General features: G+C 40.6%; 1 protein-coding gene across 9 annotated transcripts in view; it reads right to left on the bottom strand.

The window, feature by feature from the left end:
* Positions 1–8,647, bottom strand: part of QKI (QKI, KH domain containing RNA binding) — a 152,202-nt gene extending 143,555 nt beyond the window's left edge. For all 9 annotated transcript variants that reach the window (XM_041476817.1, XM_041476819.1, XM_041476820.1 and 6 more), the window contains exon 1: positions 8,407–8,647. In XM_041476817.1, the coding sequence (XP_041332751.1) occupies positions 8,407–8,548 (142 nt within the window). In that variant the 5' untranslated portion in view covers positions 8,549–8,647. The remainder of the gene's footprint in view (positions 1–8,406) is intronic.
* Positions 8,648–21,262: the final 12,615 nt, after the last annotated feature.

Genomic DNA, 21,262 nt, shown 5'->3' with positions numbered 1-21,262 from the left:
CTAGTAGATCTATTGCTTATTTTTTTAAAATTTCAGGCACCTGCCATCTCCTACCCATTAATGAAAAAAATATGCCAGAGCTAGGAAAGGACATTTTGACCAACTAATGGCTAGAGAGATTTCTGAATCCGCTCCTTCATCGGAATAGAAAAAAAAAAAGGTTCATTATTTCAAGAGCTAAAGGCTTTAAAGAATTCAGCAAAGTCTGACTTCCATCTAGTGTCAGCTAGTCTGCAAATAAGCACAGCCTTAAAATTCTGAATGGACTAGATGCACAATCAGTTGACATCAATTAGGAGCTTCAGACTTTTAAGTAAATGTTTAAGCAAATGCACTTCCCTCCCCAAGGCGCTGCTCTACATCTTCAGTATCGAGCCACCTCAGCCACCGTGCCAGCACAGCTGCTCTGAGATCACAACGGGAACCAGATCACAGCTCTGATCCATCTGAAAAGAAAGCCAGCACCACACAAAAACAAACTCAAAAAACCCCTGACCGGTACAGAACATCAGCTGACCTCTTAAGCCAGAAACTGATCTACCAGATAAAGAGTATAAAATACTGTATTATCTTCCCCTGCCTCTGCTCTGACATCAGCAGCCACTCCGATGAATTACTCCCTAGATTACCCAGAAGTAACTTCCCAGCAAAGTAACAAGATTTTAATTGTTTGTCATGCCAAGGTGCTTTTACTTTTGAAATCAAGAAACGTCAACATGTGTAAGGTTATACATCACTGAAGTGTTAACTGTTCCAACTATGAATACCCTCAGATTTCAGTGAGTTATCACACATGTTGCTTCATGGTTTACCCCTTCTAAAAAAGGGTATCCTGAGGACTTTCCTGCATGGGTACTGTACTTCCTGGAGCACTGCAATTATAGCACACAGTATCAAAACCTTGCTCTGGTACAGCCTGTGCTGGAAACACAGAAAATCCCTTCAACTACAGAAAGGAGTAAAGTAAAAGTATCCAAGTGCAGCAGCAAACCAGTTAAAATATTTTTAAAAGCAATTAAAAAATTTACTTCCAGGGTGCTACTCAACTATGCACCACCAAAACATTAAAACATCAATAGCTACCTACTGCCATTTCCCTTCAAGAGAACGATTTTTTGCACTGAACTGAAAAGCAAAATTTACTATTTGACACCAAGTATAAGAAGAAAAAAAAATCAATTCTCAAATGAAAAGTAACTGAAAATGTATTTTCAATCTCTACTCACTATTTCAAACCACAAGAATAAATAAAAAACCCTTTTAGCATTACCACACTCTTCCCAACCACTAACACTGTTAAAATAACTGCAGAGATCAAAAAAGCTACAACTTCTAGCGCCAAACTCAGACAACAAAGGTTTAAGTAACACAACTCCACTCCAACTTGCATTGTCTTGCTGCTCTCAGACATGCAGGTAGTCTGCAAAACACTCTCTCTAATGGAAGCAAGAATAACAAAGTGGAGGGGCAGTTCTGCTAATGAAGCCAGATATTATTTCTCTTTAGTGTTGTCACAGCTGTTTTGTTCATTCATGCATAAATTGTCTCAAAAAATTTAAGCTCTGCTATTAAAAAGCTAACTCCTCTATTAAATGTTTCCAAGAAAAACAACCAAAAGAAACACAAAGCTGGACACTACTTTAACTGCATTGTACAGGACTATACAGGCTATTTTCTGAAGTCAAAAGTAAAAATATAGTGTTGCCTACCTTTCAGCAACCCCACTCTTTTTCTTAGCAAAGAAAAGGCATACAATTCAGACTATAAACACTACACCTATTATCTATTTCAGGATTCAAACAGTAATTTCAATGTCCCTCACAGACACAGATCCTCCTGCAAGCAAGACACAGATGTAGGTTGTGTGGTACTTGTATTGACCTAACCAACTGCATAGTGAGATTAAAAACACCAGCAGTTTTACTGTTCCTACTGGTTTTCTTAGCACTGGGTTATTAAATTTCAATGAAATGTTAAAATCAACAGAAGATTTTCAGAGTCTGCATTCTGACTAAAATCAATACAGGAAAATTCACAAAGCCAGAATGAGAAGTTGTGAGTTATGTTTCAATAAAGACAAGGGTCAGTGAATGAGGGCATTTCATTAGTTAACAGCTTGCCTGGCAAGGCATTTCCCCCATCACCCCCCCTCTCCCGCCCCCCAACATTCCATACAAGCAGTCAAATACAAACCATCAGTTTCCATGGCAGACTCCTGCTGTACTTCAATCAGCCTGAGCTGTGGGGATGGTCTGGTAATTAACATTAACACAGGTCTATCCTGTCAGCCACAGAAATATACCAGCATCTAATAATACATCTAATTAATAGGATACCTGCATCAGTGTGCATTCTCAAAAACAGAGAACACTTTATGGCTACAGACAGTAATTAAACACAATTCAAACGTACTTGCTCTTCTAACAAAGTCTACACAATTCAAATCATTGTAAGTATCCCATTTCTGACCTGGCATTGTACAGTGCACTCAGAGGAAAAGTTTTAATCTAAGAATGACTGAAACAGACAACCTGGTCAAAAACATTGCTAATCCACGAAAGTGACCAACCATTTCATGTCTAGCCTTCTCTTCACACCCACAGCACTCATCGAGCATCAGCAATTTCTTTCTATCTGTTGATGCATGTAAACTTCATTTTCATAATCAGGACATTCTAAGTGCCCTCTGAAAATCTATGGAGTTTTTCTCAGTTGGTGGTGGTTGGTCTAGAGTTTTTTTTTTTCCCATTTTACTATGATATTAACCAACACATCTCCAGATTTTCTCCTTGCGCATCACAAAAGCACTGAATGCCACTCCCTAATCTAACCCGCACTTGGTCAGTTGTTTCTAACCATAGCAAGGGATTTTTATACAACACCAGTTATTCTAGAAATGACTGCATTCAGTTTCAGAGGAGGAAAATGCAACTCAATTGCAACTGTAATGAACAAGCTGCTCTAAACAAAAACATTAAATTCAAACAGGCCTCTCCCAGTTCAAAAAGTCAGCCACTCCTATACAGAACTAAGTCTAATGCAGTTGCTCTTACTTAAAAAAAAAAGGAGATATTTTAACAATTAGTTAATAATTAATTAATTATTAATGATTGGTAAGCAACAGGGAACAAACCACTATCAAAGGATGAGCTTAAAATAACTGTTTTACTAACTTAAAACTTGTATCAGTTTAAAAATACCTTTTTTTTTTTTAGTTACACACCAGGTGACTGCAATCCTATAAATGCTGCAGATACAGCTCCAAAATAATGTAATTTATAAAGAACTGAACTGTTGCCGTTTTAAATATTTTTCCACAAGGCAAAAAAACCACCACACTGTTTCTTAAGTGCAATTGAGCTTTTGGTTTGGCGTTATAAGAGGCTGTGCCAAGATATTAAAGCCACTCCCTCTCCCCAACAAAAAATAACCAAACACCCATACCTCAAAATAGCTTTTACAAGGTTTCTGAATACAAGATCTAGAAGCATTACAACATTCATAAATCAGAAAAACACCTCAGACCATTAAGTTTTAAGAGACAATTAAAGAACCAAATTCAAAAGAGTACTAATGATAAACTGCACACAAACAATACCCAATGCTCTTGAGGCACGCTGCCTTGACAATTTCAACATTAATACACCAAGTTTAAAAATTAGTCTGAGACTCTCTGGGCAGACACCTTTTGTAAGGCCTTTATCCCAAAGAATATTCACTCCTGAATATTGCATTAAGAAGCATATTTTTAATGAATTAATGGGGGTCCATTGCAAGATCCGAGACAATTGAAAAAACCAACATGCTAATGTGGCCAGTGCCCCTCCATTAAATCTGACAAGTCAGCAAAACCCCAGCTAAGCACAGGCTACATTTACATAATCACAAACAATAAGGTCATGTACAAAAGTGACTAGATAACTTTCCAGGGAGAACTCATTTACAACCAGAACACAGTTCTTCAGCTCTACTTCATGCAGTTCTGCTTAACGCGACCCGACCGTCGCAAAGACTGCACTCTTGGGCACTAAGCTCCCCAAGTTCACATGCACTTTTCTCAGTGAGAAAACTAAACAGAGAGAGTAACATTCACCAAAAATATATCCTCGTATTGCCTACTTGGATGTTTTTACACTCACTTTGTTAAATTTGGCAGACAAAAAGAGGCAGCCTATTTGACACAAACTTAGATTTATCTCCAATAGCCAGATGCACGGTTAAGTTTACATGTAAAGGTAGACACAGTTTTAAATCATCTTCAACACAGTTTTGAAGGAAAGGCGTAAGTTTTTCAGGGACAGGTTACCGAGGAAAAATGAATTCTTGATAAAGTCTTCTTCAATATCTTTTTGAAAACAGTAAAAACCCCAGGTCTGATCCGTGTACATTCCGATCAGGTGCAAGAGTCTGTGCACTTACAGGTTCAAGAAAACAAAATGTAAATTTACAAATTAGACTACTGAGATTTCAGTTAATAGTTCAGGCACATTTGTTCATAGTCTGATGAAAGCATACAACTTAAGTACCTCATTAATTTCAATCTGTCAACATACTACTAAGGAGTTTGAAATGTCCAGTTCAGTTTTTAAAAACAGTGCAAGAAAACAGGTACAGCTCTATTCACGGTCCACAAAGGGGAGCATTAAAATATGTCAGTTGTCAGAAAAACAAAAATATCCAGGTTAACATCATGAAAGTTAGTATCTCAAAAGCTTAAGAAAAAAAAAAAAAATCAGGTCACATTTGATGGTGCAAACAATTACAGGAAATACAGCCTATTCCACATTCAGGAAAAGCCCTCTCTTCCCACAGGTTTGCACCAGTCTGATAAAAACAATTCAGCTTCCTAGTTATTATGATGTGCTCTTTAAACATCCTTGTTAATCCACAGAAGACTTATTTACGCATAAAAAGTTAGAAGCACACATATGGAAAAATAACTGTAACCTACACAAAACTGTAACTTTCACATTTTATGAAAGTAGTTCTTAAAAAAAATGTTTCCTCAATACACTTCTTACATTTAAGCTAATCTTCAAAAACAAAATGCTGCAAGACAGAGATCATCTACCAAGTTAAGCACTAAAATTTTCTCAGATCAAGAAGGAGGATAGAGTTCAGAAAGGAAAACATGCTTTGGATAATACATGCAGCATAGAAATGGACTCCAAAAAAGCAGATGTACATTCTGTAACCAAACCAGACTAGATGTACTGTTCACCTAAACTCACAGGTCTCTATCTCTTGCTGCATACAATTACAAGAAGTAAGCACAGCAGAAGCCCATTTGAGTTCTGTTTTTAAATACTGGCATGTAACAATAAATAAGTAATAATAAAAAAACTACCCTAGCATTCCAGTAGGGAAGGCAATCCCACCTTTTATTTGTTTGAATTCTTAGGGTTATGACTTTATTTCTTCATTTTGATCAGCACACAAAATAAAAGACAATGGCTGATCCTAATATTATTCTTTTCAAGCATAAACAAAGCCTTCAGGAAAATGGTTGTATTATAACTAAAAAAAAACCAAAAACAAACACCTGCCTAAAGCACACAACAACAAACTAGAAGAAGCAAATCAAATGACAGGGTGGAGGGGGCAAAGAAGGAATGTGAACCCTGTAGCTTCATTTTTGTATTATATATACCTATACATACATGCACTTGCCCCAAATACTTGGTATTCTCAAGGGTGCCAGGAAACAACTGATGAAACCTTGAAATAATACACTTTTCAGTAAGCACATTAAATCCTGCAGACTTTTCCAGCAAACCTGTAGTTGACTATTACTAAACCCTTCTGCTGGAGGACGTCAGCGGAGCATACAGCTCAAGGTATTTAACACAGCCCCCACTGCTGCGTAACCAGGATAGGTGTTTCACAGGGATACAGTCGTTCCAACTTCTCAACTGTTTACTGCTACTGCCTATTCTACCTAGGTAATACTGCCTGGAAGCATACAATACGTGGAGGTCCATGCAAATACAGATACCTGCACAAATCCACCAGTATTTTGCCATTCTTTGGCGTCTTCTACCAGATTTGATAATTTTACTGCCCGAGTCAACAGCGGTGCTCGCGGACTCACGCCTCGGAAAAAAAAATAACTGGCGCCCCTTAGTGTTCAATTTCTGAAGTCTTGAAGCAATTTACTAGATTTGCATGAAACTTTTTTTTCAACATTCCAAAAAGTTTTCTGCCTCCACAATACTTCCAACCCATTTGCCAACGTAAACAGGAAAAGCAGAAAAGCTTAAAGGGATAGCGGGCTTCTTCCAGAGACCATTTAGGAACACAGATCATATTTTATTTGCTTTTCTTTTGAAGAAGAGAGCGAAGAATAGTTCCAACACAGTCCTTAAACTTTGTCAGCAAGAGTCACAAGAGAGTCTCGTTTTGGAACTCCAATACTTTGCAGACAGACTTCCAGTTTTCAGTATTTCAAAATATACTACAAGATTTAAGTATTTTGGGTATTCCTTTTTCAGTGTTCTTTTTGCATTGGGTAATGTTTTTCTTCCTTTTGTTCTCTGAAAATAAAAAAACAGCTTCAGGCCTCCTCTGGCCAAATACATAAAGCTGAAGACATTGCAGAATTTAAAAATCCGTTATCAAACCTCTGGAAGGCTCATTTGTGCTATAAAGAAGTCTTCTTGGTCAAGTTTCTTCTTGATGCTTATTGTAAATCTAACTACTCTGAAGAGGTGTTCACTGTGATGACCAAGAACGTAAGCTCTAAAATAGTTTTGCTCTTCATATCCACATTTGCTCCAATATAAATTCAAACTCCTCCAAGTATCTTGAAAATAAAAATAGGCTCTCCCATTATAATGCTTCCCACAATCCATATTTCAGTATTCTTCACCGTTTGTTTGGGTTTCTTTAAATTCCTCTATCGTTTATTTCAGAAGGTAGCATTTTCTCGACATGCTATTTTTGTGTCGTACTACAGTCGCTATCTCATTTTTACAGTCTTGGCAGAGGGCGGGGAGTTGTTCTACCAAATATAACCAGTTCTTTCATCTTCCGAGGTCAACAACTTCCCAAACTTCTTTTAGCGAAGAGGAATACATCCGCAAACAAGAACCCTAACTCAAAATCTCGAAAATCAGTACTTCATACTAAGAATCCCAACAAGCTGAAACTGTATAAATTATCATATCATATTCCACAAAGCTATCAAACACAATTAAACAAACAAGTCCAAGTCTCCATAAAGCCTAACTTTAAAGTCACAGCAAAGGAAATGCCTTCGACAAGAAAAACAAACCTGTGAACCCGAGTATAAGAATTTAAAATACTAAGAACAAGTGTTTCACCTAATTTTTCATACACAGTGGGTCTTTTACTGTAGTGGAAAAACGCATGGGACACAAGAAGCTCCCAGCTCGTACTTTTCTTGTTAATTTCTAAGCCGTGATTATTTATTTGTGAAATCCTAACCCTAAACAAAGTTATTAGGGAAAAAATTGGGGGAATAGGGGGGGCCTCGCTCCGTGCCAGGACCGGGTGCGAGGCTGGGGTGGACGTTTGGCAGGAGCAGACCAGGCAATTTCGTAATCTTTTCTGTTTCTCCCCCTTCACTAAAGTCACACGTAGGAGTCTTTCAAGTTCAGTTTCTTTAAAAGGTAAGGATAGCTTGAGAGAAGAATTTGCTCGCTTCCCTTGCGATATAGGAAAATCGTAATTAGTTTGCGGCCAGTTCGGGGTGGGGTAGATCTGGAGCCGAAGAAAGAGCTCAGCCCCCCTCCGCCTTAGTCATTCAAGTCCAAGCAGCTTCCAGAACAGCCAAATCTCGAAACCAAACACCCCCCGCCCCCCCGGCGGGGGCCCTGGGGCCGGGCGGCGGAGCGCTCCGAGGGCGCCGGCAGGACCCCAGTGTCCCCCGCCGCCGCGGGAGGGAGGGATGGAGGGAGGGGAGCGCCAGCCGCCAGCCAGCCTTTCCCCTCCTCCCTGCCTTCCCCCAGAGCGCATTCCTGAGCTCCTCTCCTCGCTCCCTCCCCTCCGTGCTGTAGTTACCCTTCCCCCGGTTTAAGGAGATAGTGCGGAAAAGGGTAAAAACACACACACGAAAAAGAAAAAAGGAATAATAAGGGGGAAAACCCTCGGGGGGATCGGGGACCCGCGCGGCCGGGGCTGCCTCTCCCCTCCCACTCGCTCCCCGAGTCTCCCGGCACCGCGCGGCGGCGGCCAGGGCGGGGAGAGCCCGCACTTCCCCTTTGTTTTCGGCTCCCCAGCCGGGGCCGGGAGCGTGCGGGGAGCAGCGGGGAGAGCGGAACAGGCCCCGGGCCGCCCCCGCCGCCCGGCCGGGTCAGGGCGGGGGCCCGAGCGGGATCCCCGGGGCGGGGGAGGCAGGGCAGGGCAGCGGGGCGGGGGAGGGGGCGGCCGGGTGAGCGCTTTTACCTTCGTCCAGCAGCCTCTCGAGGTGGTTGAAGATCCCGCAGAAGTTGGGGAGGCTGCTCATCAGCTTCTTGTCGTTCATCAGCTGCATCAGGTAATCGGGGCTCGGCTTCGGCTTCTCCTTGGTTTCCATTTCCCCAACCATATTCCAAGCCCGCGCAGAGACGGCGAGCGCCCGCAGCAGCTCTGCCGAGCAACGCGACCGCGGCACGGGGCGCCCGGCTGGATCCGGGCGGGCAGGGAGGCGGTGAACTCGGTAGTAACCCCCGTGCGGGCTGCGCCCTCCTCTCCGGGCACAAGGACCCGCTGCCGCCTCTCGGTGCTCCTGCCGCCGCCGCTTCCCTGCTCCGTGCGCCCTCGGCCGGCGCAGTCCTCGGTGTGTCCCCCCTCCTCCTCCTCCTCCTCCCGCGCACACACACGCTGAGCCCGGTTCTCCTCTCGGCGCTGCCCCCTGTCTCCGCGGCGGGGGAGGGAGGGAGGGGACGCGCGGGGCGGGCGGGCGCTGCTGGCGCGGCTGCCGCTTCCGGCGCGGCCCCGGTGTCGCGTGGCGGGGGGTGGGGGGGGCAGGTGTGCGCGGGGGCTGCGGCCGCGCTTGCGCGCGCGGGCGGTGGGCGGCGCGAGGAGCGATTCCCGGTCGGTCCCGGGGCCGGGCGGGGAGCGCGAAGCCGCGGGGAAGCCGCCAGAGTGCCCCGGCAGCCAGCCACCCACCGGCTCCGCGGGGGAGGGGCGAGCAGGGAGAAGCGGGGCTGCCGGGAGCCGCTCTCCGCGGCTGCGGGGTCACGGGAGCGCCGGGTGGCCGCGGGCGGGGCGCGGAGAGGGCCGGGGTCCGTCCGCTAACCGTGGCGGGCACGGCCGGCCCTTTTCCCCGAGGGCGCAGCGCCTGCCCCCGCCGGCAGCCCGGGCCGCTGAGCTCCTTTGGCCCGAGCCTCCCCGGCAGGGCTGCGCCTCGCCCTTGTTGCTTGTAGGGCAGCGCCGCGTTTGGCATCAGCCGTGGCTTGTTTGACGGGCTTGGATGGGAGACGTGACGGGAGCAGCGGTGTCCGGCAGCCAGAACCAAAATTACCGTGCTCCATCCGCTGTAGCCGCAGAGGCAAAGAAAGCAGCGCGACGCGGTTGCTTGTACGTATTCCTCCTTCCCCACGCAGCTACTCGGTGCTCTTACTTGGTGTTTAGCACTTAGGAGGCTGTCAGGAGGCAGTTCGCGGTAGCTTGGCAGAGCTTTTGTAACAAAGCTGGATAAAAATCGCTGCATTCTTCACGTAGCTCGCTGAAAGCAGTCATATTTCATAGGTCTAGGTATAAAGTCTAACTGTTGCTTGAAATCTGTAAAAAATTCAGATGCATTTCAATACATACTGCACAGTATTTGAAGATACTTTCAATGTTAGGTTAATGCAATGAACAATGCTTCCTAAACTAGAAAGAAACAGACACACGTCATCTTGACAGGTGTACAGTGTCATTGGGTATTGTCAAGCAGTGTTAACTCTGCTTTTCCTGAAAGACGTGCATTGACAAAAATGTAGTTCTCATAACAGTAAGAATGCCTTGGATTATTGCATTATGTCCAGTGTTCATTGTATATTCCCCCTTTAAACAGGTAGACAGAACTCATTATTTGGACACTGGAGTTTTTATGTCATTTCAGGGTTTTGTTTACATGAGTAGAAATTAATGGCTTATGTAAGGTAAGTCAATCTTACTGCTTCCATCCTTAAAAATTTGTATATTCACTAAGAAAATAATATCTTTGTTGTCAAAGAATAGCAGTGTTACAAACCATTATTTTAAATATAGATTCTTAGTTCATCAATAGCTTGCCCACAACACACCGCAGTATGCTTATGGATGACAAAACAATGCGGTTTCTATTTAGTAACATGATTGTGTTTGCTCTAATCTAACCTTGTCTTAAGATTGTGACAAGCCAAAATACAACTTTACATGCTTAACAAAATTGCCATTGTCTTGTTTCTTGTAGACCAGTCTGGACAATGATGCATTTTTGTAGCCCTTTGCTTGCTCATATTTAGCTGGTGAGTGAAGGCTCTTTTTAACCCTGAGAAACCATGCTGTGGAATCCTTCCATTTGATTAAGGGCATCTGCTGAACAGCAAGCTTTCCTCTTAAAATTAGATGAACGTACGTGATGTTAGAATAATTGTTCTGGACTGATGATTCTCACAGTAAAAATAGCATATGGAGACTTTTTCAACAGATTTGGTGCAGCTGTTCCCATACCACTTCATTATTGCTTCCTGCACATAATGAGTTTCCAGTGCTCAAGTGTAAGCAGACAATACAAGGTAAGAAATACCAGCACAAGTTGTTGTGCAGTAACACCAGTAATCTACTAATGGGAACAATATAGTTTGTCCTAAGATATTTTGTTCTCATTTAGTGAAAACTGAGATGGTGCACATCAACACTTGTGGAATCACTCATGCCAGTGCAACGCAAAATTCAAGCTCTGGTTTGCTCAGTTGTTAAGCTGAATTATTTTCTCAGAACAGTACAGAAATTGAGGCAAAGCTATGTGGTGAAGCTGCCCGTTTAATTAGGCATAAATGACAGGAAGAGTTCTCATCCTTGATTTTTTTCCATAGATACTTCAAAACTCTGAATTTAAGTCTTTAGAAAAAAGCCTTTGGAAAAGCTGAATGTTTTAATAAAATGCAAAAAGCTCATAATTGGTTTCAGATAGGCAAATCAACATGGTGTCTTTCTTTAGCAAGTACACAGCAAAAACCAAAAATGCTACGTGAAAACCCCTCTCAGCATATTTTATGTTCTTCTCTCTCCCTTTACCTTCCCACACTCCCACATTGTATTAAAGGGTGTTTTAAGAATTCCTGGGAGAATAAAGTTGAATTAATTCAGGTTAAAGAGCTGTGAGAAGGCATAGCTCCCATCAAGACTGGCATGACTACAGCCTGATCTGTTAAAACAGTAGAAATCCTTTTGCACTCTCTTAATTTTACAGCTTTCCCATGGGGTAGGAAGGCTGGGGGGAGGACATGGTACAGGCCTGGGTAAACAGGTTCTGTGATATGGGGGAAGGGGAGGGGGCAGGGAGGTAGAGGTTGCTTAGTCTGTTTCAAGATAACCAGGTCTTGTGGTCTTGTAAGGTTCTTTTGGTAACTACCCAATGTCTCAGCTTCTATCTAGACACAAAGAGAAATTCTTGTCTTCAGCTGTGTTTTCATCTAGGTAGCCCTGCTTGTATCATGTAACCTGTAGTACTCTCCAAGTTTCTCTTTTAAGGTGAAGTTTTATTGCATTAATCTAATCTCAAAGTTAGAAGAATTATGATAATGCTAGCAGCAGCCTCTGTGTATTACAGTAAAGGCCTGCAATGATCATAAAAAGCAAATTCAATTACTGCTATAATGTTCATAGCTGATAACACCTTTGGAAATAGAGGCAAAGGCTAATGACTACTGGGAAGCACGGTCTTTCAAAAGTGTTGGCTATTACTTCCAGTGTCTCTGTTGGGCAAATCATAGGCATAGGCTGTTGGATGTCATCAGCCTTCTGTGATGCTGTCTGTAACAGGAAGGTATTTATATGCTGTACTACTCTTCTTTAGGGAAAGAAGTAATTCTTCACTCACCCATTACAGCCACTTGAAAAAAATACATTGTGTGTGTGGTTCAGTATAGAATCATTCATGGTGTACAAAGGGTAGAGCTACTGTAATCAAACATGCCCAAAAACAGATGAACATCTGAAATACATTTATCTCTGCAAAGTGATGAATTCCTTAACAGAGTAAGGTCTGCAGCCAAACTAAAAATCTCAAGGACCAGTTACATGAAAATTCTGTGCTGTGTTTGACAACAAAAACATATTTCCCTTGACAGTAAAGCAAACTGACAGGTAACTTTTCAAGCAGAAGCTGTAGTAGTGTGTCATTCAAAGAAGTAAGCAGATGATGTAGTGTTCAAAAGGGACATGTCTGAGTATTCTGTGTAATCCTGGATGAGATAATGCCTGTATTTGTCCAGTAGGGTTGTTATGTGATTGCTGAAGAGCTGAAAGATGAAGGCTTTAAGCACACCATAGTCTGGAAAGATTCAGATTTGTATCTCTTATACTTGAAAAGCTACTTCGAACTGTACAACAACTGTGAAGAAGGGTGTAGTAAGCCACAATATCAACTCCTGGTAGAACTGGCTCTTCCTCAGGCTGGAATAAAGGAGCCAGAAGAGATACCTTTGTGATTCATCCACTTAAACAAGAGTAGGAAGAGCTACATTCTCGTTGTTCCTGTAGCTGTGTATTAATTATGCAGTCATTAAGCTGGGGAGAAGAGACAATGCTAAGTGAAAAGAAAGGGGGGGTTTTTTTCCCTTTTGGCCTAAATCTTGAACCGATTAGCTTTCTTGATAAGGTGTGTGTTTCATATACCTTAAGTCACTGTTACAGGACACTGTTACATGGATAGGAAGGAGGGGACTAAATTCTGCTTGATAAAATACTAAGCATTTTGTGTAACTCTCAGTAGTTAGGGAGGGCAGGGGTACCTCTCTGTTGGGCTTCACCTGAGGTACCTGCCAGAGAGTTAAGCACGGAAAAGAAGTAATTCAATATATAGTAGAGTGTGTTACAGCTGTGTTCAAGACTATCATAGAATTATTGCCTAGGAGATGGCACATTCGAGTAGATAAATTCCATGGGTTTGCAACAGCTGTACATGAAGTTTCTTTAAGTGCTAGGCAGACATTTTTTCTAGAAAAGATAGTCTTTTAGCGAGAAGAAGAGGTGTGTCTGTCTAGAGAGGGTGGATCTTCTGCTGTGCTCTTGAGAAATCTCTGTGATTTAAAAACAAAGTTTAGATGAATTTCATTTCTCACTGTCCAGTAGGAGATGAAAATGAGGTCTCAGGTATGTCAGTATTACAGCATTGTTGAGAAAGGCAGAAAATGGTTAGAAGGTGAAAAGGAAAAGCAATCTGACAAGGCATGGAAAAGAAAAAAATGCTAGCAGTTACAGAAAGAAAACTAAAGTGAGGTACATTATAAACATAAAATTCATCCACTTTATCGTCTTCATAACAGCATTTAAAATTAAAAGGCAGGGGCAACACTATTTACAGAACATATTTGAATCCTGTATTTTGAAGGTATGTTTTCCTACACCTTATAATTTATAAACACTTGCATTGTTTTAGTGCGTTTTACAGGTGGATTATCAGTAATTGATAGCTCTTCCTCCGTCAATAAAAGAAGCCAACTAATTTCTTGAAACACACCATGCAGTGTTTTCCCAGTGTTTCTAGCCCCATGGCTTCAGTTAGTGTGCTAGGTTATGACACTTTTCCATTTCTGCAGTCACACAATTATTACCTTAGCTGTGAAGCTCTGGGCTCACATAGGGAGGAATTCCAAGTGGCTTCTGGCCTGTCCCTTTTGGTAGCCAGCCGTGCCCTACATTGCAAAGTGGGAGTAGCAATGAGCGTGTATTACTGTAAATGCTGCCCAGATCTATGGGGCACTGAACTGACCATTGCTGAATATAATACCTGCCAGTGGAAGTCCAGCTAATGCACATTCAGATTTTAAAAATTACAGTATTATCATAGCTGGAAATTAGGAATATTGAGAAACCATTATTTCTGACATATTTGGGAGTTTTTTTATCTTCTGTTTGTTTTGAATTACATGCCTAAGTTTAAAACTGTCCAGGATGGCATTCTGCATTTTAATTGATGCAGTCATCTCAATTACAGTAGTACCCTCAGCAGATTTTTAAAATTTACTACCTGTAGCTAAAAATACAGTGTTGAAAGACATACATATGTATAAGATACATAACCAGTATTTTTACTTCTCACCACAGTGAGAAGTGTTTTCACGTAAACAATAGGATTAAAAAAATAAATAGCTCATATCTGGGAAATTTCCAGATTTATTTTGGTCACCACAGTGGCAAAGAGCTGACAGCTAAAGAAACAGGTAAGTTTTGTTTTTCAGGTGCACCATGTTTTGATAAAATACCAGAGTGTATTTGTTACTGTGAAATATTAATGTTTTCAATCTTAACTTTGTAAATAGATTTAAATTAGCCATTCTTCTCAGTTATGACTAAAACAGAATTTAAAATGCAGCTGAAGCATTAATTTAACTTTTAAAATTAACGTGTGAAATGTGAATGCATATGTATATTGACTTACACTGTGGGATTGCTAGTGATGTGCTGCATATGGTTCTTAATGTTCAGTACTTACAGAGCAGCACTTCTTACAAAAGGAACATATATTTAACAGGACAGAAAACATCTAAACAAATTATAAGAAAACTTTAGCCTTTTTTAAAACTGCAGTAATGAGCAAGAAACATTTGTATTGCTTGGCCTTCTAAGAAAATGTAATTAAACAGCCTGAAAAGGCCAGAGGTATTTTTTTTTTACTAGAAGTCTTTTTTTTCTACCTGCTGAAAATACTTTATATTTTCCAAGTCTTTGCTAAATGTGAATTCTTGTTTTAATGGTGAAGAGAAATATGTGGAGCTACAAAGCTGTGAGAAAAGAAAGGGACTAAGCTGTACGAGTGTTGAAAGCTTCTGGAGATGAGACAGAGTTGCTCAACAGTGTTCATCTGCAGCAAAGGACAGAGCAGTGCTACAGTGCTTGTTGATTACCCACACAAAGACCATTGTGCCTCCGTGCTGTAGTATTCTCAGAGGCTCTTTTTTAATCTGTCATTGCTATTTGTGCCTTTTCTCTAAAAGGAAACAACAGTGTTCAGTTTCTTAATATTTTCTAATGGCCCTTTTTCACTTTAGTGAAGCTTGAAGCTTTTTCACTTTAGGAAGCTTGAACTCTGTTTTGATTGTGGGTGACTCATTGTCTCTCATTTGTTCCTCCTACCCACAGTCTTTCTGTTGAGTGTGGGAGATTTTTCCTGGAATATAGTAGCCACATATATTTGAATTATCATATGCCCTGGAACCCATTTCACTGTTTCCTACTCTTCAGAAGCTATGAAACACTTTGTAGTAAAATACTTCAAGTTGCTTGGATGAAAGACATTATAAAAGTGTAGAGAATTATTGCTTAAGCACTCAGATAAATTCAGAATTTCCTTATAGAAACAGGAAGCATCCCAGATCTCATGCCATGTTTGTTGGACTTTGTAGGCTGGTGCATTGTAGGTCCCTATTTGACTGTCACCAGAGCTCAAAGGCCAAATCATAACAATCAGTAAAACACGACTTTTGGGCTCAGAGCCAAAAGGTGAACATTGCTGGTTTGTTTTCTTACCTAGGAGGTCTGGCTCATTTTGAGCTGCAGTCACTTTGTACAAGATGGTATCATCCTATATAACCAATGCTGGATCTGATTATTGTTTAGAACAATTCATTGCTTGATCCTAGTAAGTCTCTGTTAAGAGTTCATAAGCACAATAAAGGATAGGAGTCACTTGCCTTGTGGTATTCCACTTGAATCTCCAGAAGTTCACTTTAGTCTCCTAGTTTTTGCATGGCATTTGCCAGCTCTGTGCAGATGTGTTCTACACCTCTTGGATGTCTGGAGTGGGCATTGCAAAGTGTTGAGCCATCAGCTGCATCTCACTGCAAACATACAGAAACGTTTTTTGTTAACCACTTCTGCTCTTGGCATAGTTTGAACAACAACTTGGGTTCAGAATTTTGACAAGAACAGAATGACTCTTGAAGGTAATGCAGTCATTCCCTAGCTTTGACTTTCAGAAGTGTGTTAATATTTTACATTCATCTAGCCCTTGTGTTGGCCACACCACAGAGTAGAGGCACAGGGGAATAAGCTGAAAAGTTCTCTGTGGTGTAGAGGTAAAATACATGCAAAAATCACTGCAGCTAACTTTGCAGTGTCAAGAAATCCTGCTTCACACTGCTGGCCAGTCTCAAATTGTTATTTTTTTTTTTTTCTATTCTTAGTGTGAAATGTTTTGCGCTTGGTCTCAGATTATGACTGAAATATAGGGAAGGGAAATTAAATGCATTTCTTTTAGGCTCAAATTACTTCTGTACAGATCCATTCATGTGAGTCTAGATATTCCTGTTTGTTTAGAACATGAGAAGTTTCCAATATTTTAGAACTTTTCTTTGTAGAAGCTTTTAAGGACCCTTCTCTAATAGGCAGCTTTTTATTATGGAAGTTACTGTACAGTTCATAAATAAAGGTGATCATTGAAATGTTAATGTTATCTCTTTTGATATTGTATTTGTTTAAAAATGCATATATAAAAGTTTTATGGACACTTCTTCACCTTTTATGTATTTAAATAACTTGTCAAATTGTTAAAGAAAGGTGATTACGCTTCTTTGATTGCAGGGGATTTTTTTGACAGAACAGGTATGACAGCTGTCTCTGGTTTTAGCACGTGCATACCCTACACATCTCAAATCCTGATAGGACTAAAAAACTGTTACCCTGTCAGTACAGCAGAGAAATGCAAAAATCAGTTTCCCAGAGAGTACACTCTGCTGTTCAATTTTCATAACAATACTGTTTGTATATGTATTAACAAATAAAAACTTGGTCTGACAGCATGCTAAGAAAACAAGAGGTTGTGGCATGAACCATACAAGAAAAAAGGTTAATTTTTGTTGTAATGTTTTGATTAAAGAAGGTCAACATGAAAACAGGTATTAAGTAATCCAACTTAGACAGCCTTCCTTCTTCCCACTGTAGAAGGGTCTGTAAAGTTCCTGTTATTTGGGAGGCTGGCAAACCATTTCTCTGCTAGAGGTGGAAGGAAGGCACTGCTTGACCTAAAGCATTTCCCCATCTCTGGAATTTTTCTACTTGGTTTTAGGAAGTCATGACCTAGCCAATTAGATGGCCAATTTTCAGGCCAGAAGGTGGTCTTCCCTTTAGCGAGTCAATTAAAATATACATCCCTACCTTGGTTTTCCTTCCAGGTAGTCTATTTATAGCTATCCATCTGATTTTCATTACTAGAGGCATAATTGATCTCTTGTCCCATTTTGAAGCTTGTATGCACCTGTCTTACAGGTTCATAGCAAAATCAATTATCCCTCTGGCTACAGATCCATCCTGGTGCTTCATTAGGAGTTTGTCTGTGTAGGCGGAGTCCTGCATGTCGGAGCGGCACCAGCTGATGAGCTGGGGAGTCAGCGCAGCTTGCATGCTCCTGCTTGGACCCGATGTCACACTGGTGTGGTCACTGACAGGGTTTTGAGGAGGTCTGGTAGCAAAAACCAGCCAACCAAAAAACCCACCTCAGCTGAGTTCGTTTAAAGAGGAGACTGAATAGAGATTAATTTGAAAACAGTGTGCTTGGACTTTTCTGTTCTCACAAGTCCGTAATAGAAGATTAGCAGTGTAGTAAGATAAGTGATTATGTGACTGAAATGACCACTTTGCATGTAGTTTTTGTATAACTTTGCTGTAATTCAATTCACCTGACTGATGTGGAGTTTGATTAATTCAGTAAGTTACACCTATTTCATTACAAGTTTGTCCTCACAAAAAAAAAAAATATATGTTTTGGATATTTGTGATCAAGAATTTTGTTTTTTGTGAAGTCATTAATTCTGTCCGATAATAGACCTTAGTGGTCTTTATGCCCTTTTTGCTGAAAAGAATACCTAAAATCAGCAGTTGTAGATCAAAGTCCTTGTGTGTAGGTAGTATGATGTAATCACTCAAAATTGATTTATCTCAGATCATAAAAAATAATGTATTATACATTCCCTCATTTTTAAAAATTAAAATATATAAAATGAGTTTACAGAATCCCAAACTAGTCTGTGACTGTTCAATTGTGAGTGTTCAGTAAGTCCTAAATTTTATTGGTGGTCTGGTTTTTCATCTGTAATTTTTGATGGTGTTGTTTGTTACAAACAGTGGAGTTTTCTATGTAAATATATACAACCCTTGGTCCAAGTTGTATGGGTTTCTAGCATGCTTTAAGCTACATCATGATGTCATTACCTCTCATTAATTGTCAAATTACCTAAAATTGCTTTTCCTGTAACCTACTTGTCCTTTTAAGTAAATGATTTAAGTTTGTACGTCAGTGTGTGGACCACAAGCAGGTAGAGAAATTCCTCCAGCTTCCTAAATGTGAAGTATTTTTTCTTCTCCTCTGGCAAAATGAGCCGCTAGAAGCAAACGCGGCTAGAGCTGGCACATCCTTTGCAGAGGCAGTGTGGGTCATGCGCAGCGCCCAGCCAAGCAGCGAGACTGAGATTGTATTGACAAGAACAAGATGAATGGCCCCCTGGAGACTATGGGGTTTGTACGCTCGTTTCCACCACCTTTTCATCCTTTTGTGCCCCCTTTCAGTTCATATGCAGATTAACTCAAAGCAAGTCCACGCTAAATACTCTTTTTCACTTTAGTTTTGGAAGGTAGGTGGAGGATCTAAATATTTATGAGGCTTTTTTTCCTCTGGTTTATGATGCACTCTTGTTGAATGTTGAGGAATTACGTTAATGAATGCATGCCTGCACACACAGACACAGAAACCAGGCAAAAGGAAAGAAAACCACACAAAGCATTGTCAGCTCTAATGTCAGTGCTTACTAAAACAGTTCCCATTTAAAAAAAAAAGAAAAAAAAAAAGAGATTTAAAATCCATTGCCAGGAGAAAAATAAATTGTATGGCTGAGCACAAAAGAAAGAACAAAGTTTCATCTTTGCTTTCCTCAGCTGTAAATGAAGCTCTTGTTTCAGCTCTGAATAAAATTGAAATAAAACATGTTAATGAGAGCTTGTCTGAAGTCTTAACTGGATTTGTGTTTTCAGTAATAAAAGACCAAGCTTCAGTCCTGTACAAGTTTCCTTTAACACCAGTCGTAATAAACATGATATTTTTTAGTGTGAAACAAGATGCAGTTAAATATACTTTAATTAGACTTCCAAGTCAGATAATTAAATTACACTGTTCTTGCCATGATCTTGCTGAGTTCAGTACACTTATTCAGGAGACTTAGTTTTTATGAGACAGGATTTTTATGAAAATGGAACTTTTTTTTATTAAATAGAATATACTGAGATTATAGCCTGATATACTAGAATATTAATTTCTTTTCAGAATGGTTTGTTCAAAACTGTAACTTAAGGAACATTTTTTCTATAGATGGAAAAGTAAATGGCATTAAAATACTACTACTGAAATATGGGTATATTAATTATTTTACATTTACATTGTCCAAAAGAGTTGCCTCTTGAACTTATGATTATCTCAGCCTTCCTTCCACCCCTTTTTATTCTCCATTCACACATAGCTGTGCCAGACAGGGCTGCAGCTCACACAGGTGGGACAGTAAATTCTTCTGCATTCAGGGTGCAGAACAGGAGATTTCAAAATGTGCTTTTGTGCTATCATTAAAAAACATACTGAAGCAATTGCAAAATAGTAGCTCTTCAAGTGGAATAGTATTTCTCTGTCTAGACTCAGTTTTTCATATTAACAATATGCATATCTGAAGTTCATAAAACATTGTCCTAATAAATATGTTCATGTTTTTATGGTACTTCATGTTCTAGGTATTCAGTTACCTATGTAATTAAATCCAATAAAGCCATCTATATTTCATTTGTTCTAAACTTCTTGGTTTTGATCTTAAATTTTGATCTTTGATTTTGCTATTTTCAGTTACTTTGCCTGTGTTACTCAAGGGTTAGGTGAAACAACTTGGTTTAGCAGATCCCAAAACAGTAAAGCTGTATATGACCTAATAAAAAATTAGTATTTAACAATTGAAATTGCATCATTTTTGTTTAAGCCGTTATCCTTTAGCATAAATCTTCTCCCTCTTGCCTTTTTTTTTCTGTAGGTCTGCATAGCCAATTGTGACCACAGATACCATATTAGATATTGCTCAAGTACGTAAACTCCTTAAGTGTGAACTAAGAAAAAAAAATCTCAGTTTTGTCTGGCGACAAAACGGGTGAGATTTCAAATTTACCTGGACTTCTCCATCCTGGGAAAATTGAAGCACTTATGTGTTACCTTAGCCAAACATATTTGCCCACCTGTTTAATGATGTGCTTTTCCTCTGGGGGTGGATTTGCAGGAAAGGGAAGCAGGACTTCCTTCTATGTATACATGTACAACACGCAGTGGACTAATAAAAAATGCATCAAGCTGGTAAATGTTGGAAGAAAAGAGCATCAGGGAGATGACAGACTTGAATAAACTTTGAAGGAGAAGGGGTAGAGGCAGGTATAGCAAAAAGTCTTTACATGGAGGACTGTGGAAAAAAAACCAAAGAGTCCTTGGCTTGAGCAAGGACTTTTGGGGGTTCCCTCTAAGCTGCTAACATTCCCAAAGAGAGGAGATAAAATACAGCACACTGGCTAAGGTCCTTTTTTTGGGATGAGAAAGGTGGATGAACTATGGGCCCAAGTGAGGGAGCAGGCACATCAGAGTCCTGTAAAAGGCTTTTACTTGTAATACCAAGTAAATACCCACTCATACACAAAAAAAAAAAAAAAATCTCCAAAGCCAAAGAGGTTGTAGTACCTAGGAGTGCCATGTTAATGATGAGGAAAGCAATTATCTCTGCTTTTCCCAAAAGGAAGTGGCACAGGAAAATTTAAGAACAAAGATCATCAGCCTGAGCTGGGCATCATGTGCCTGTCAGCTGCACCTCCAGCCAGCATGCTGATGGTAAGGGCAAGCTGCCTTCTCCAGGCCCAGAGGTTCATGTGGAGAGGGGCCCATGTGAGGAGCCAGAAAGTCTGGATCAAGGAGACCTGTGGCCTGTGCACTAGCTAGTTCACATTCCTTAAATAGAATATGGGACATCAACTAGTTACCTGTGCTGACTGCTTTGCTTCTTCCACTGAAGCCAATCTGCATCCGCACATTTCTGACCTGTTGGAGTAATCTCTGCTTCCA

The sequence above is a fragment of the Pyrgilauda ruficollis genome, unplaced genomic scaffold, assembly GCF_017590135.1.
Source record: "Pyrgilauda ruficollis isolate IOZ18807 unplaced genomic scaffold, ASM1759013v1 scaffold4, whole genome shotgun sequence".
In the NCBI taxonomy this organism is placed as follows: Eukaryota; Metazoa; Chordata; class Aves; order Passeriformes; family Passeridae; genus Pyrgilauda; species Pyrgilauda ruficollis.
This window is presented reverse-complemented; position numbering and strand designations above follow the sequence as displayed.